This window comes from Nerophis lumbriciformis, linkage group LG02 (genome assembly GCF_033978685.3).
Source record: "Nerophis lumbriciformis linkage group LG02, RoL_Nlum_v2.1, whole genome shotgun sequence".
Lineage (NCBI taxonomy): Eukaryota > Metazoa > Chordata > Actinopteri > Syngnathiformes > Syngnathidae > Nerophis > Nerophis lumbriciformis.
In genome coordinates this window covers 12,037,721-12,055,000 of record NC_084549.2, presented here as the reverse complement: position 1 = coordinate 12,055,000, position 17,280 = coordinate 12,037,721, and the positions used below count along the sequence as shown (strand labels likewise).

General features: G+C 40.1%; 2 protein-coding genes across 2 annotated transcripts in view; one reads left to right on the top strand and one right to left on the bottom strand.

Moving 5' to 3' along the window:
• The first annotated feature begins 552 nt into the window (after nucleotides 1-552).
• On the top strand, nucleotides 553-10,356 carry cuedc2 (CUE domain containing 2). The gene is made up of 9 exons (XM_061936261.1): nucleotides 553-681; nucleotides 2,891-2,975; nucleotides 3,069-3,212; nucleotides 5,325-5,386; nucleotides 5,463-5,578; nucleotides 5,640-5,807; nucleotides 5,879-5,943; nucleotides 9,126-9,186; nucleotides 9,258-10,356. The coding sequence occupies exons 2-9, from the start codon at nucleotides 2,902-2,904 to the stop codon at nucleotides 9,402-9,404; spliced, it is 837 nt and encodes a 278-aa protein (XP_061792245.1). The 5' UTR covers nucleotides 553-681; nucleotides 2,891-2,901; the 3' UTR covers nucleotides 9,405-10,356.
• Nucleotides 10,357-13,151: 2,795 nt separating this feature from the next.
• hif1an (hypoxia inducible factor 1 subunit alpha inhibitor) overlaps nucleotides 13,152-17,280 on the bottom strand; it is a 41,201-nt gene continuing 37,072 nt past the window's right edge. Inside the window, exon 8 of the mRNA XM_061936151.1 lies at nucleotides 13,152-13,643. Coding sequence (XP_061792135.1) covers nucleotides 13,575-13,643 — 69 coding nt within the window. The 3' untranslated portion in view covers nucleotides 13,152-13,574. The remainder of the gene's footprint in view (nucleotides 13,644-17,280) is intronic.

Sequence of the window (17,280 nt, the reverse complement as noted above, 5' to 3'; positions counted from 1 at the left end):
ATATATATGTATATATATATATATATATATATATATATATGTATATGTATATATATATATATATGTATATGTATATATATACACATATATATATGTATATGTATGTATGTATTTATAATTTTTTTATTTTTTTTTATTTTAGACATGTATCTCGTGCGCCCGAGATACATGTCTAAAAAAAATTGTTTTATATATTATAAATTATTTTTATTTTTTTATATAACTTTATAAAAAGTTTCGTGCGCACGAGATACGTGTCTAAAAAAATATATAAAATAAATTAAATTATTTTAAAAAAATTCCCCCATGTCCCTTCAGGGGCTCCAAATGTAAATTATTTACTGAAAGTGAGTGAGCCTATGGCTTTGCACTTTGTTTGTTGTATATACCTGTATATATTTTGCATTCTATTTCAGTTTCTTTGAATTTACAACCCCCTGGCGCTGTTTTGTACTGTTTTTGTACTTATTTTGATTATAATTTCTGAACTGTCTGTAAATGTTGCAATTTATAAATAAAGGTTTATAAAAAATAAAAAAAAAATAAAAATGTGAGGAAATGACGTAGCAATGTTGTGAATTGCAAATAAGCTTTACACACACGGAGAGACCCCACTGCACTGACGTCTTCTCAGGAATATTCTAGAAGGAAAACATTCATGTCCTCACACTTTTGACCGCAGTAAGTTGGCTCCGTCGCGTCCGGGTTCGATAACACATGGCTGGGTTGTGATGAATTAGCTCGGTGGCTAGTTAGCTGACGACGCCCCCACAATGTTAGCTTGTTAAAACACCTTAAAAATAACTTACATTACAGCTTATCTTTGCGAGGGAAGATGATTGCTGGAGTCGCCGATGAGTAGATGTTGACAAAATCTCTCCATCTGGGCTGTAATATTCTGCGAAAGGAACCAAAATGGTTTAGCGTTCGAATGTTAGCATAGCCGCGTCGCTAGCTCGCTAGCACGTTGCCAAACTATACACGACCAGAGAAGTATCGCCTTAATAACATTTATTTATGACATGTTTGTGTTGTTGAGATAATATTTATACATTTATGTTATGATTACTTACTAAATGTGTGTCGAGACGTTTAGTTTTACTGCTTGCAAAACTTGGTTATTTTAGGGGGTCACTTCCGGCCTTTTATTTATATATATATATATATATATATATATATATATATATATATATATACACACAGTCGTGGTCAAAAGTTTACATACACTTGTAAAGAACATAATGTCATGGCTGTCTTGATTGTCCAATCATTTCTACAACTCTTATTTTTTGTGATAGAGTGATTGGAGCACATACTTGTTGGTCACAAAAAAAACATTCATGAAGTTTAGGTTCTTTTATGAATTTATTATGGGTCTACTGAAAATGTGAGCAAATCCGCTGGGTCAAAAGTATACATACAGCAATGTTAATATTTGCTTACATGTCCCTTGGCAAGTTTCACTGCAATAAGGCGCTTTTGGTAGCCATCTACCATGAATTGATTAACGTGGACCCTGACTTAAACAAGTTGAAAAACTTATTCAAGTGTTACAATTTAGTGGTCAATTGTACGGAATATGTACTGTACTGGGCAATCTACTAGTACAAGTTTCAATCAATCAATCAAACCACAAGCTTCTGGCAAGCTTCTGGTTGAATTTTTGACCACTCCTCTTGACAAAATTGGTGCAATTCAGCTAAATTTGTTGGTTTTCTGACATGGACTTGTTTCTTCAGCATTGTCCACACGTTTAAGTCAACTTAAACATGTGGACAATGCTGAATAAACAAGTCCATGTCAGAAAACCAACATATAGTATACAGCCCTGACATTATGTTCTTATCAAGTGTATATAAACTTTTGACCACGACTGTGTGTGTGTATATATATATGTGTATATATATATATGTATATATATATATATATATATATATATATATATGTATGTGTGTGTACGTATATATATATATATATATATATATATATATATATATATATATATACATACATTTATTTATTTATTTATATATATATATATATATATATATATATATATATAAATAAATAATAAATAAAACTAAACGCCTCGACACACATTTAGTAAGTAATCATAACATAAATGTATAAATACATGCTCAACAACACAAACATGTCTTCAGTGAATGTTATTAGGCGACACTTCTCTGGTCGTGTATTGTTTGGCAAAAAAACATTCATGAAGTTTGGTTCTTTTATGAATTTATTATGGGTCTACTGAAAATGTGAGCAAATCTGCTGGGTCAAAAGTATACATACAGCAATGTTAATATTTGGTTACATGTCCCTTGGCAAGTTTCACTGCAATAAGGCGCTTTTGGTAGCCTTCTGGTTGAATTTTTGACCACTCCTCTTGACAAAATTGGTGCAGTTCAGCTAAATTTGTTGGTTTTCTGACATGGACTTGTTTCTTCAGCATTGTCCACACGTTTAAGTTGACTTAAACGTGTGGACAATGCTGAAGAAACAAGTCTGTGTCAGAAAACCAACATATTGTATACATACATTGCTGTATGTATACTTTGTATACATGTTGTTGAGCACGTATTTGTACATTTATGTTATGATTTCTTACTAAATGCGTATTGAGGCGTTTAGTTTTTAGTGCTTGAAAAATGACTTGAAAAATTTACTGTACGTTCTTCTTGACAATTCGAAAAATTTGTGTTTCATAAGGAAGTGTTTTGTAACTTGTTCATGTAACAAGTTTTCTTCCCTGCCATATTTAGACTCCACTGATGACAGCCGAGGGAGGGTTTGGTTATTTTGGGGGGTCACTTCCGGCCTTTTCTATATATATATCTGCATATGCGTTGCATTACAAGTAATCCGTATTTACTCCATTGTGCAGTTGAAACCCCCATGGACCTCCAAAAAATCATCCACGGTGCATTGCACGACTTCATTGAGACTTACATCCCCGACGCGGATCTCAGGTAAGCGCTTATCTTCACGTTTTATTGTTTGATTTTGAATGTGTGCTCTTGTGTCAACTGAAACTCTAAATCTCCGTGTGTAATTGAACGCAGCACGCTGGATGATGTCCTTCTGTCCTACATCACTGGGGTTCTGCAAGATTTGGGCTCCCAGCAAAGTGTGGAGGAGAACTTTGACGTGGAGATCTTTGCGGAGATGCTGGAGGCGTACATACCGGGATTTGCAGAAATAGATAGGTAAGAAAAGCACGATTAATGATTATAAGTGATGCCAAAAGAGAAAACCCTAAAACAATATGTAACTCTACTATCAACAAAGCTACTAGTATTACTACTAAAATACAAAACCCAAAACCAGTGAAGTTGGCACGTTGTGTAAATGGTAAATAAAAACAGAATACAATGATTTGCAAATCCTTTTCAACTTATATTCAATTGAGTAAACTGCAAAGACAAGATATTTAATGTTTAATTTTTTTTTGCATATACCGGTAATCATTAACTTAGAATTTAATGGCAGCAACACATTGCAAAAAAGTTGGCACAGGGGCATTTCCTTTTAACAACACTCAGTAAACATTTGGGAACTGAGGAGACACATTTTTGAAGCTTTTCAGGTGGAATTCTTTCCCATTCTTGCTTGATGTACAGCTTAAGTTGTTCAACAGTCCGGGGGTCTCTGTTGTAGTATTTTAGGCTTCATATTGCGCCACGCATTTTCAATGGGAGACAGGTCTGGACTATAGGCAGGCCAGTCTAGTACCTGCACTATTTTACTATGAAGCCACGTTGTTGTAACACATAGCTTGGCATTGTCTTGCTGAAATAAGCAGGGGCGTCCATGATAACGTTGCTTGGATGGCAACATATGTTGCCCCAAAAGCAACATATGTACCTTTCAGCATTAATGGTGCCTTCACAGATGTGTAAGTTACCCATGCCTTGGGCACTAATACACCCCCATACCATCACAGATGCTGGCTTTTGAACTTTGCGCCTAGAACAATCCGGATGGTTCTTTTCCTCTTTGTTCTGAAGGACAAGACGTCCACAGTTTGTTTCCAAAAACAATTTGAAATGTGGACTCGTCAGACCACAGAACACTTTTCCACTTTGTATCAGTCCATCTTAGATGAGCTCGGGCCCAGCGAAGCCGGCGGCGTTTCTGGGTGTTGTTGATAAATGGCTTTGGCTTTACATAGTAGAGTTTTAACTTGCACTTACAGATGTAGCGACAAATATACTGTATATACTGTAATATTGTACATGGTCATTGGTATATATTGTGTATATGTTATAGACATAATATAATATATCTGTATATATATTCGTATAAATGTTAGATTTTTTTATCGCTATCTTAGTCTGTTTATACCTGCATTGTCCTTTCCATCCTTACACTTTCCATCATTGTAACTGAGCTACTGTGTTGAACAATTTCCCTTGTGGATCATTAAAGTTTGTCTAAGTCTAAGTCTAGTTACTGACAGTGGTTTTCTGAAGTGTTCCTGAGCCCATGTGGTGATATCATTTACACACTGATGTCGCTTTTTGATGCAGTACCACCTAAGGGACCGAAGGTCCATAATATCATCGCGTACGTGCATTGATTTCTCCAGATTCTCTGAACCTTTTGATGATATTACGGATCGTAGATGGTGAAATACCTAAATTCCTTGCAATAACTGGTTGAGAAATGTTGTTCTTAAACAGATTGCTCACGCATTTGTTCACAAAGTGGTGACCCTCACCCCATCCTTGTTTGTGAATGACTGAGCATTTCATGCAATCTGCGTTTTACCCAATCCTGGCACCCACCTGTTCCCAATTAGCCTGTTCACCTGTGGGAAGTTCCAAATAAGTGTTTGATGAGCATTCCTCAACTTTCTCAGTCTTTTTTGTCACTTGTGCCAGCTTTTTTGAAACATGTTGCAGGCATCAAATTCCAAATGAGCTAATATTTGCAAAAAATAACAGTTCGAACATTTAGTATCTTGTCTTTGCAGTCTATTCAATTGAATATAGGTTGAAAAGGATTTGCAAATCTTTGTATTCTGTTTTTATTTACCATTTACACAACGTGCCAACTTCACTGGTTTAGGGGTTTGTATATACAGAGAGAGGTTACATTTAGAAAAAAAATTGTTTACATTCATTTCTCCTGGTCCTTATTTTTGATAAATCATACAAAATATCAATAATTTTACACTTATATCGTGATAGTTTTCAACCATCTCGCTCATCTCTAGTAATTAGTCATCCAATCTCAACCTGTAGCTGTTTTGGATTTCAACTGTTGTTGAAAAATGTGTGTTTACTTATCCTTTAAGAATTGTTTTCATGCTGCAGTGTCAAAGTGTGTGAAATGATGTTCAGCCTGGCGTCCACACTCGCTACAGCAAGGACTGCAGGTAACGTTTTGTTGTGATTATTTATAATATCGTGTCACCTACACTGATACTGACCGTGTGAATGTGCGTGTCCAAGCTGACGGAGAAAGCAGCGCACCAAAGTCGGAGGACAGAGCTGTCAAACCAAGTGGACCTCCACCCGGCAGTGAAATGCAGTGCCTACAACCACAGACAGAGGGCGCCACAGCCAAGGTAATAGTATGGACAATAGGTGGTGAAAGTAGCAAGTAAATGATTCATGTCATTGTTTCAGCTACCAGTGTCAGAGTGGGAGTCTCAGGAACAGCACCTTCTGGAGATGTTCCCCAAGTGCAGTTTGTCCGAGGCCCGCAGTGCACTCTCTATTGCCAAAGGAGACATGGAGGAAGCTGTTCGCCTTATCATCGAGGGAGATGTCCAACTCAGCCCCTCTCCACTTAATGTATTTTTTTTGTGGCAACATCACCACATTCAGCTTGTTTAGAAAATAACCTAACATTTCTATGGCCTCAGGTGTATCAAGGGAAGAATATCTCTTCAGTGGCAGATCAGAAACTGAAAGAAAGCATCCTGGAGAAGTAAGTGAGAAGGTTACTAACCCAGGGGACAAGAATGGGGGACTTTTTAAGCAAAAAAAAAAAAAGGCATCGTAACGTATAGAGATGTCCGATAATATGCTTAAAAATGTAATATCGGAAATTATCGGTATCGGTTTCAAAAAGTAAAATTTATGACTTTGTGTACACGGACGTAGGGAGAAGTACAGAGCGCAAGTAAACCTTAAAGGCACTGCCTTTGCGTGCCGGCCTAATCACACAATATCTACGGCTTTTCACACACACAAGTAAATGATAAATAAATGGGTTGTACTTGTATAGCGCTTTTCTACCTTCAAGGTACTCAAAGCGCTTTGACACTACTTCCACATTTACCCATTCACGCACACATTCACACACTGATGGAGGGAGCTGCCATGCAAGGCGCTAACCAGCACCCATCAGGAGCAAGGGTGAAGTGTCTTGCTCAGGACACAACAGACATGACGAGGTTGGTACTAGGTGGGGATTGAACCAGGGACCCTCGGGTCGCGCACGGCCATTCTTCCACTGCGCCACGCCGTCAGAAAGTGAATGCAATTCATACTTGGTCAACAGCCATACAGGTCACAGTGAGGGTGGCCGTATAAACAACTTTTACACTGCTACAAATATGCGCCCACACTGTAAACCCACACCAAACACATTTCTGGAGAACGTTAAGTTAAGTTAAAGTACCAATGATTGTCACACACACACACTAAGTGTGGTGAAATGTGTCCTCTGCATTTGACCCATTCCCTTGATCAGCCCCTGGGAGGTGAGGGGAGCAGTGGGCAGCAGAGGTGCCGCGCCCGGGAATCATTTTGGTGATTTAACCCCCAATTCCAACCCTTGATGCTGAGTGCCAAGCAGGGAGGTAATGGGTCCCATTTTTATAGTCTTTGGTATGACTCGGCCGGGGTTTGAACTCACAACATACCGATCTCAGGGCGGACACTCTAACCACTAGGCCACAACAGAACAAATACCCAGAACCCCTTGCAGCACTAACTCTTCCGGGACGCTACAATATATCCCCCCTTCCCCCAACCCCGCCCACCTCAACCTCCTCATGCTCTCTCGGGGAGAGCATGTCCCAAATTCCAAGCTGCTGTTTTGAGGCATGTTAAAAAAAATAATGCACTTGGTGACTTCAATAATAAATATGGCAGTGCCATGTTGGCACTTTTTTTCCATAACTTGAGTAGATTTATTTTTGGAAAACCTTGTTACATTGTTTAATGCATCCAGCGGGGCATCGCAACAAAATTAGGCATAATAATGTGTTAATTCCACGACTGTATATATCGGTATCGGTTGATATCGGAATTGGTAATTAAGAGTTGGACAATATCGGATATCGTCAAAAAAGCCATTATCGGACATCTCTAGTAACGTAGTTTCTACAGTACCTTCATCAGATGTTGGGGCATGATGGATGGATTAATTCCACCTAACTCAGTATAATACAACATTGGAATAATGTATACACACATACATACATACGGAAAGTATTCACTTTTTTCACATTTTGTTCTTACAGCCTTATTACAAAACAAAATACATTCATTTTTGTCCTACACAATACCCCATAATGACAATGACAACTTTTGGTTCCTGGAACGTCAAGTTCCTGTAGAAGTGTGTTTCACAGTTCCGGGTAGTTCATACAAATCAAGCTGATGACGTATGGAGGAGTGATTTAGTATATGTCTACACTAACACCATGCAAATCAGCAGACAATATCAGGTCAGAGTTCTTTTACTAAAAAGTAAGGTAATGAAACACAAAGCAAAAATATACAACACGATGTAGTTTAAATATAAAGTGTACCGAGTAAGCAGGGGCATCCATGGTAACGTTGCTTGGATGGCAACATTAGCTCCAAAACCTGTATGTACCTTTCAGCATTAATGGTGCCTTCACAGATGTGTAAGTTACCCATGTCTTGGGCACTAATACACCCCCATACCATCACAGATGCTGGCTTTTCAACTTTGCACCTAGAACAACCCGGATGGTTCTTTTCCTCTTTGGTCCGAAGGACACGTCCACAGTTTCCAAAAACAATTTGAAATGTGGACTCGTCAGACCACAGAACACTTTTCCACTTTGCATCAGTCCATCTTAGATGAGCTCGGGCCCAGCGAAGCCGGCAGAGTTTCTGGGTGTTGTTGATAAATGGCTTTCCCTTTGCATAGTAGAGTTTTAACTTGCACTTAACAGATGCAGCGATAAACTGTAGTTACTGACAGTGGTTTTCTGAAGTGTTCCTGAGCCCATGTGGTGATATCCTTTACACACTGATGTCACTTTTTGATGCAGTATCGCCTGAGGGATCGAAGGTCACAAGCTTTCAATGTTGGTTTTCAGCCTTGTTGGTTACGTGCAGTGATTTCTCTAGATTCTCTGAATATTTTGATGATATTACAGACCGTAGATGGTGAAATCCCTAAATTTCTTGCAATAGCTGGTTGAGAAATGTTGTTCTTAAACAATTTGCTCAGGCATTTGTTCACAAAGTGGTAACCCTCGCTCCATCCTTTTTTGTGAATGACTGAGCATTTAATGGAAGCTGCTTTTATACCCAATCATGGCACCCACCTGTTCCCAATTAGCCTGTTAGGGATGTTCCAAATAAGTGTTTGATGACCATTCCTCAACTTTCTGTATTTTTTTGCCACTCGTGCCAGCTTTTTTGGAAACATGTTGCAGGCATCAAATTCCAAATGAGCTAATATTTGCAAAAAATAACGTTTTTTAGTTCGAACGTTAAGTATCTTGTCTTTGCAGTCTATTCAATTGAATATAAGTTGAAAAGGATTTGCAAATCATTGTATTCTGTTTTTTATTTACCATTTACACAACGGCCAACTTCACTGGTTTTGGGGTTTTCTAATTAAATGCCTATGACCACTATTTAAATATAATACACTACAGAATTGTTTGGGTTCATGTTTTTTGGCCACTTGTTGTGAGGCAGAATTAACCAGTCATGTTGTTTCATTGCCAAAGAGAAAGGACAGGGAGAGTTGGCAGGAGCACACTCCACTCCTCCAAAAACAGCACGCAATAGTTTTGCTGTTTAATGACAACTAAGAGTGAAGGGCTGAAAATGCATAAACAAGTATTTTCTACCACGGCGCCACCTGCTGTTCACAGCCACGCCTCCTCCCTGCAGGTACATGCTGGTGGACAACGAAGAGGACAAAAAAACGCACCGGCCCGTGGCCCCCAGAGACGTAAGTCCTCATCGTCGTACCGTGGGCTTCAACCACCCGTCTACCGTGTGTGTGTGCTTTTTCCGCCGCAGGCTCCCAAAAAGCTTGTCCGTTACCACGGCAACCAGGTGGTGACCACCAAGGGAGAGCGCTACCAGGTGGTGAAAAAGGACGACTCGGAAGACATGAAGAAGACGTACGTCAACCTCAAGCCGGCTCGGAAATACCGATTTCATTGACGAGGGAGCGCCACAAGAGCGAGTGCACTGACGGGTGTTGTTGACATGTTTTATGCTTCGGTCTGAATTTCACTTTTCAAACTACAGCTAGTGAGTTTGTGGCTTATTTTTTAATAGTGCTGCCATTATCTACAGTACTTTGGTTAATACGCCTATTATTATTGTTACGACCTGTTTTTGTTACAGTTTTCTTTTGTAAGGTTTTATCAAGGTTTGTCTGTATTCTCGTGAACTTCCATGACTTCATGGAAATTGAAATTAATTCTAGTGGTGCTTTTTTTTTTTTTTTCTATTTTTTAAAGTCTCAACTGCTTGTACATATGATGACATCATTGTTTAGCACTGTTTCCCATACCTCCCTTTTTATTTACGGCAGACCGTTACCTGTTTGTTTCGGCTCAAAAACACATTATAAACGGACTGTCCGTGATCGTCGTTACAACTTGGCATTGCGACGACCTCACACGCACCCGGTCTGCCAGAGAATAAGAAGTCGCGACAGGAGGGATCTCCTATTTTAAAGAATCTAGCGAAGGGAGTGTTGCGTCGACCAGTTCTTCCTCCCAGGGAATCTAAGTTACTGGTCAATCCCAAGTTCTTTCGATGACATATATGCTGAGTAACAGGGACCATCAAGACAGAATAGGAATATTTTCAAGTTTTACTAAAGCTTTAGGAGATCATCTTAACCAATACATTCATATCGGCTACTCTAGTTGATCTGACATTCAAACGGAAAAGCCAACTTCTTGAACACACAGAAAGCCCCTCCACCTCCCCCTCGCAACACAGATAAGGAAGATTTGGGGGTTTGGTTTCACATTCCTGATGGTTTAAGACACTAAACAGACAATCTGAAGACAAAGAGAGACTGGTAGAATATACAAAGGAAAAGTACTAAATTCTCTAAACATGGCTATGTAAAAAGAAAGAACTCAAACATATATGCATCCTCCACAAGTAGATTGCAGTCCTGTTTGGAAAACACTGTTAACTTTTAAACTTGGTTTCTTTTGCCGAACACTTTTAATTAAATGATTTTATGATCGTTCCTCAAGGTAATGTACTGTGCTTTACTCTCCTTTTTCAAGTACAGTTGTTCTACATTTGAGATTGTATTTATTCATTACAACTTTTCTACAATGCATACAAGCTTGACCTAAAGTTTATGTTCTAAACGCTTCGGATCTCCAGAGTGGTGATAAAGTGGTCCTTATCATGGCTCATTTGTATTTGTCGGTGACATGTTGTAGTGTGATTGGTGGGTTTATTGCAAAAATGTGTATATTTATATATATTTTTTATTTATTTGTCTGTATTTGGAGTGCACTGTAAAACATTATTGACATGTGCAGGTGTAACGCAACTGGATACTTTACCGCGAATATTAGTCTTTTAACAATTTAATGGCGCCTGATATGATGTTACTGTAAAGCAGGGGTGGGCAACATCCAATCAAACACCAAATTAAATGTGACAAAAACTTTCAAGCCACAAAATGTTCATAATATATCATAAAATTTGCATTTAGTAAACAACTGAAATGGTGACTGATAAGTTCCCCACCCCTGCTATAAAGCACTGAATGGCTATTGACTGAAGTTGTAAACTTTTGCTTTAACAAAAAAAAAACATGCAATTTATAATAAATACTAATTTTGTAGACTACTATTACTACTGTCATGTTTCTTTGATGTGTGTTTTTATTCAGCCATGTAATTGAGCTACGCCATTAGGCATTCTTTAAAACAAAACAAAAGCACAAAACTGGCATCCACCAGTTAATAAAACCGCGTTTATTTCACACATAAACCCAAGTATTTGTTTTATCCCAAACAAAGATGTGATCTTTAATAATTTGCTTTTTATTGGATTTAAATCATGTCAAAACACACGTTAACATGCTATATTATTTAAGAAGGGGTGTCCAAACTTTTGATGGGTATTGTACTTCACACTCCAAACCTGTAGGGGCAGTCATGAGTCAGAATTGTCAATTTACAACTGACCTCTACCGTATTTGGCCAATGTTTTTTTTTATAACTACAAAATCCTAAACCGGTGAAGTTGGCACGTTGTCTAAATCATAAATTAAAAACAAGAATACAATGATTTGCAAATCCTTTTCAACTTGTATTCAATTGAATAAACTGCAAAAACAAGATATTTAATGTTCGAACTGAGAATTATTATTATTTTTTTTGCAAATAATCATTAACATATAATTTAATGGCAGCAACACATTGCAAAAAATTGGCACAGGGGCATTTTTACCACTGTGTTACATGGCCTTTCCTTTTAACAACACTCAGTAAACGTTTGGGAACTGAGGAGACACATTTTTTAAGCTTTTCAGGTGGAATTCTTTCCCATTCTTGCTTGATGTACAGCTTAAGTTGTTCAACAGTCCGGGGGTCTCCGTTGTGGTATTTTAGGCTTCATAATGTGCCACACATTTTCAATGGGAGACAGGTCTGGACTACAGGCAGGCCAGTCTAGTACCCGCACTCTTTTACTATAAAGCCACGCTGTTGTAACACGTGGCTTGGCATTGTCTTGCTGAAATAAGCAGGGGTGTCCATGATAACTTTGCTTGGATGGCAATATATGTTGCTCCAAAACCTGTATGTACCATTCGGCATTAATGGCGCCTTCACAGATGTGTAAGTTACCCATGTCTTGGGCACTAATACACCCCCATACCATCACAGATGCTGTCTTTTCAACTTTGCGTCTATAACAATCCGGATGGTTCTTTTCCTCTTTGGTCCGGAGGACACGACGTCCACAGTTTCCAAAAACAATTTGAAATGTGGACTCGTCAGACCACAGAACACTTTTCCACTTTGCATCAGTCCATCTTAGATGAGCTCGGTCGGGCCCAGCAAAGCCGGCGGCGTTTCTGGGTGTTGTTGATAAATGGCTTTCGCTTTGCAAAGTAGAGTTTTAACTTGCACTTACAGATGTAGCGACCAACTGTAGTTACTGACAGTGGTTTTCTGAAGTGTTCCTGAGCCCATGTGGTGATATCCTTTACACACTGATGCGGTACCGCCTGAGGAATCGAAGGTCACGAGCATTCAATGTTACGTGCAGCGATTTCTCCAGATTGTCTGAACCTTTTGATGATATTACAGACCGTAGATGGTGAAATCTGTAAATTCCTTGCAATAGCTGGTTGAGAAATGTTGTTCTTAAACTGTTCGACAATTTGCTCACAAAGTGATGACCCTCGCCCCATCCTTGTTTGTGAATGACTGAGCATTTCATGGAAGCTGCTTTTACACCCAATCATGGCACCCACTTGTTCCCTATTACCCTGTTTACCTGTGGGATGTTCCAAATAAGTGTTTGATGAGCATTCCTCAAGTCTTTTTTGCCACTTGTGCCAGCTTTTTTTAAACATGTTGCAGGCATCAAATTCCAAATGAGCTAATATTTGCAGAAAATAACAGTTCAAACATTAAATATCTTGTCTTTGCAGTCTATTCAATTGAATATAAGTTGAAAAGGATTTGCAAATCATTGTATTCTGTTTTTATTTACCATTTACACAACGTGACAACTTCACTGGTTTTGGGGTTTGTAGGTTAACAAGATTTTTATTTATTTTTTCTATTTGGCTTAACCACTTTAATATTTTAAAAAAAAATAATGATATCATAATCCACTACGTTAGTGCAGAGAAGGTGCCCATGCATGGACATCTACTCTGTACATGATCTCCAAATATATCATCAAGCAATATTGTTGTCCACTTTGTTTTAATGAGGCCTTACGAGATATGAATTGTCATATTACTCAACGGCGAATGTGTACAAATAACAACGGGAGCCCGCGAGTGACCTAACTAACACATCCTCCTCAGCAGGACTCCTTCATTAGTGGTGTGAAACCGAGGTTCCTCCAAATGTATCGTCCACATTTCACGTTAACAATCACGCCTTCGGAGAAGAAAGCGACTCATATAAATAATTTCTTCAAAAGAAAAAAGATTTGTTCAAGTACGGTAAACTCCCATGAGATTTGCAAAAAAAAAAAAAAAAGACGATGGCACTCTGAGAAGCACGATGGTTTTCGAGGTGGCCGCTTATTGCCATGCAGCGATATAGTCCAAAGTCACACGCACACACACACACACACACACACGCACACTTTGTGTGAATACTTTCAGGAGCCAGACTCTGATTGAGAATCCTCGTATCGTCCCTTGATCATCATTTTGAGCAAAGGTCCAACCTGGAAAGAGAGAATGAGAACATGACATTTTTTTTATTCCAGTGTTTGAGCCGAGCTGCGCCCTAAAAATATACCCAGTAAGTGGGTTGCATGCTGCGGGGATTTAATACAGCAGGTGACCTGATTCAGTGTCCTCCGAGCACGCCGTCTAGCTGCCGATTTGGGAGAAGTTTAGTGTTTAGGACGGTGGCGGGCCTTCAGTGATGTCCGACTTCAATGATTACCTCTCAAAATACCATCATTGATGTCACCACATGACCATTGCTGGAGAAATACTATAAAGCAGGGGTGCTCACACTTTTTCTGCAGGCGAGCTACTTTTCAATTGAACAAGTCGTGGGGATCTACCTCATTCATATATATAATTTATATTTACTTATTTATGAAATATATGTTTTTGTTAACAAGTTAAAGGTATTTAATGATAATGCAAGCATGTTTAACACATATAGTTAATATTGTTAATAAATTAAAGGTGTTTAATGATAATACAAGTATGTTTAATACATATAGTTAATATTGTTAACAAGTTAAAGGTGTTTAAAGATAATGCAAGCATGTTTAACACATAGTTAATATTGTTAATAAGTTAAAGGTGTTTAAAGATAATGCAAACATGTTTAACACATATAGTTAATATTGTTAACACATTAAAGGTGTTTAATGATAATACAAGTATGTTTAATACATATAGTTAATATTGTTAACAAGTTAAAGGTGTTTAAAGATAATGCAAGCATGTTTAACACATAGTTAATATTGTTAATAAGTTAAAAGTGTTTAGAGATAATACAAGCATGTTTAACACATATAGTTAATATTGTTAATACATTAAAGGTGTTTAATGATAATACAAGCATGTTTAACACATATAGTTAATATTGTTAACAAGTTGAAGGTGTTTAAAGATAATACAAGCATGTTTAACACTTATAGTTAATATTGTTAATAAGTTAAAGGTGGTTAAAGATAATACAAGCATGTTTAACACATATAGTTAATATTGTTAATAAGTTAAAAGTGTTTAGAGATAATACAAGCATGTTTAACACATATAGATTCCTTTCTTTCATGAAGACAAGAGTATAAGTTGGTGTATTACCTGATTGTGATGACTTGCATTAATTGGAATCAGACAGTGGTGCTGATAAGGTCCGCATTTTCGAATGGAGGAGAAAAAAAAGTCCTCCTTTCTGTCCAATACCACATGAAAGTGGTTGGTTTTTGGCATCTTATTTGTCCAGCTTCCGTACTCCTTTGTATACACTTTACAAGAAATACATTGTTGGTAAACTCCAGTCCGTAGCTTGCTAGCTTGTGCACGCCAGCTTTCTGAGACTCTTATTTTCTTAGCGCAGGCAGGATGAAGCAGCGCTTTTATTGTGCAACTGTGCAGTCGGTCTTTGGAGTTTTGACGACAGGTACGGCGCCAGAGTCTGTTGAAATAAAGTGTTTCTCGCCTTCCAGTCGGTAATTTTAATGAGCTGGCAGCAGCCAGCGTCATCTCAGAAGACCCTCGGGTGCCGTGAATGTCAATCAAGTGACGGAAGTGACGTCATTGTGAAGATTTATGATCGCTCATTTTTAGGACTATTTTTTTAACGGCTGGCTGGTGATCGACTAACACACCCTCCGAGATCGACCGGTAGCTCGCGATCGATGTAATGAGCACCCCTGCTATAAAGGAACACATTTACGCACTACTGGGTATTGAATCACCTCAACAGTGTACAGAACGGGTTATTTTCTGGCGCATTTAAAAATCAACAAACCCGCATCAGCATTTAAAACATATCTTACTGTCTAAATTAAAACTGCAAAAAACCTTAGAAGTAAAAAAAAAAAATATTTGAAAGCACAATTGTCGGACATGGGAGGAGTTCGGTGAGGCCATGGAAAAAGGCTTCCGGACGGCTTCGAAGCAATTCTGGACCATCAGCCGCCGCCTCAGGAAGGGGAAGCAGTGCACTATCAACACCGTGTATGGCGAGGATGGTGTTCTGCTGACCTCGACTGCGGAAGTTGTGGATCGGTGGAGGGAATACTTCGAAGACCTCCTCAATCCCACCAACACGTCTTCCTATGAGGAAGCAGTGCCTGGGGAATCTGTGGTGGGCTCTCCTATTTCTGGGGCTGAGGTTGCTGAGGTAGTTAAAAAGCTCCTCGGTGGCAAGGCCCCGGGGGTAGATGAGATCCGCCCGGAGTTCCTTAAGGCTCTGGATGCTGTGGGGCTGTCTTGGTTGACAAGACTCTGCAGCATCGCGTGGACATCGGGGGCGGTACCTCTGGATTGGCAGACCGGGGTGGTGGTTCCTCTCTTTAAGAAGGGCAACCGGAGGGTGTGTTCTAACTATCGTGGGATCACACTCCTCAGCCTTCCCGGTAAGGTCTATTCGGGTGTACTGGAGAGGAGGCTACGCCGGATAGTCGAACCTCGGATTCAGGAGGAACAGTGTGGTTTTCGTCCTGGTCGTGGAACTGTGGACCAGCTCTATACTCTCGGCAGGGTCCTTGAGGGTGCATGGGAGTTTGCCCAACCAGTCTACATGTGTTTTGTGGACTTGGAGAAGGCATTCGACCGTGTCCCTCGGGAAAAGGGTGGAGTGCCATCCCCGGGTTGGGGAGGAGATCTTGCCCCAAGTGGAGGAGTTCAAGTACCTCGGAGTCTTGTTCACGAGTGAGGGAAGAGTGGATCGTGAGATCGACAGGCGGATCGGTGCGGCGTCTTCAGTAATGCGGACGCTGTATCGATCCGTTGTGGTGAAGAAGGAGCTGAGCCGGAAGGCAAAGCTCTCAATTTACCGGTCGATCTACGTTCCCATCCTCACCTATGGTCATGAGCTTTGGGTTATGACCGAAAGGACAAGATCACGGGTACAAGCGGCCGAAATGAGTTTCCTCCGCCGGGTGGCGGGGCTCTCCCTTAGAGATAGGGTGAGAAGCTCTGCCATCCGGGAGGAGCTCAAAGTAAAGCCGCTGCTCCTCCACATCGAGAGGAGCCAGATGAGGTGGTTCGGGCATCTGGTCAGGATGCCACCCGAACGCCTCCCTAGGGAGGTGTTTAGGGCACGTCCGACCGGTAGGAGGCCGCGGGGAAGACCCAGGACACGTTGGGAAGACTATGTCTCCCGGCTGGCCTGGGAACGCCTCGGGGTCCCACAGGAAGAGCTGGACGAAGTGGCTGGGGAGAGGGAAGTCTGGGCTTCCCTGCTTAGGCTGCTGCCCCCGCGACCCGACCTCGGATAAGCGGAAGAAGATGGATGGATGGATGGAATTTGTAGCACCTATTCGACACCGTATATGCCAGTGGTACCCCTCGTCGTCGTCTTAGTCGAGTGGAAATGGCGGGCATTTCCCCGTTTCATCGCCAGAACAGCTGAGCTAGCTTCCGGGGTTGGCCGACATCGTCTCACAAAATGGAATTGTCCAAAATGTTTTGGTATCCTGGAGCATTCGAGTTCCTTTCACTGGAACTAAGGGGCCAAGCCCAGCTCCTGAAAAACAACCCCAAACCATAATTCCTCCTCCACCAAATGTCACACTCGGCACAATGCAGTCCGAAATGTAGCGTTCTCCTGGCAACCCCCAAACCCAGACTGGTCCATCAGATTGCCAGATGGAAAAGCGTGATTCATCA

What these genes read in the sequence shown, in the direction of transcription:
- cuedc2 (XM_061936261.1), top strand. Translation starts at nt 2,902, where the DNA reads ATGGACCTCCAAAAAATCATCCACGGTGCATTGCACGACTTCATTGAG. An exon ending in TCAGCCCCTCTCCACTTAAT is followed by an intron (nt 5,808 to 5,878) that starts GTATTTTTTTTG and finishes CTATGGCCTCAG; the next exon opens with GTGTATCAAGGGAAGAATAT. An exon ending in AAAGAAAGCATCCTGGAGAA is followed by an intron (nt 5,944 to 9,125) that starts GTAAGTGAGAAG and finishes TCCTCCCTGCAG; the next exon opens with GTACATGCTGGTGGACAACG.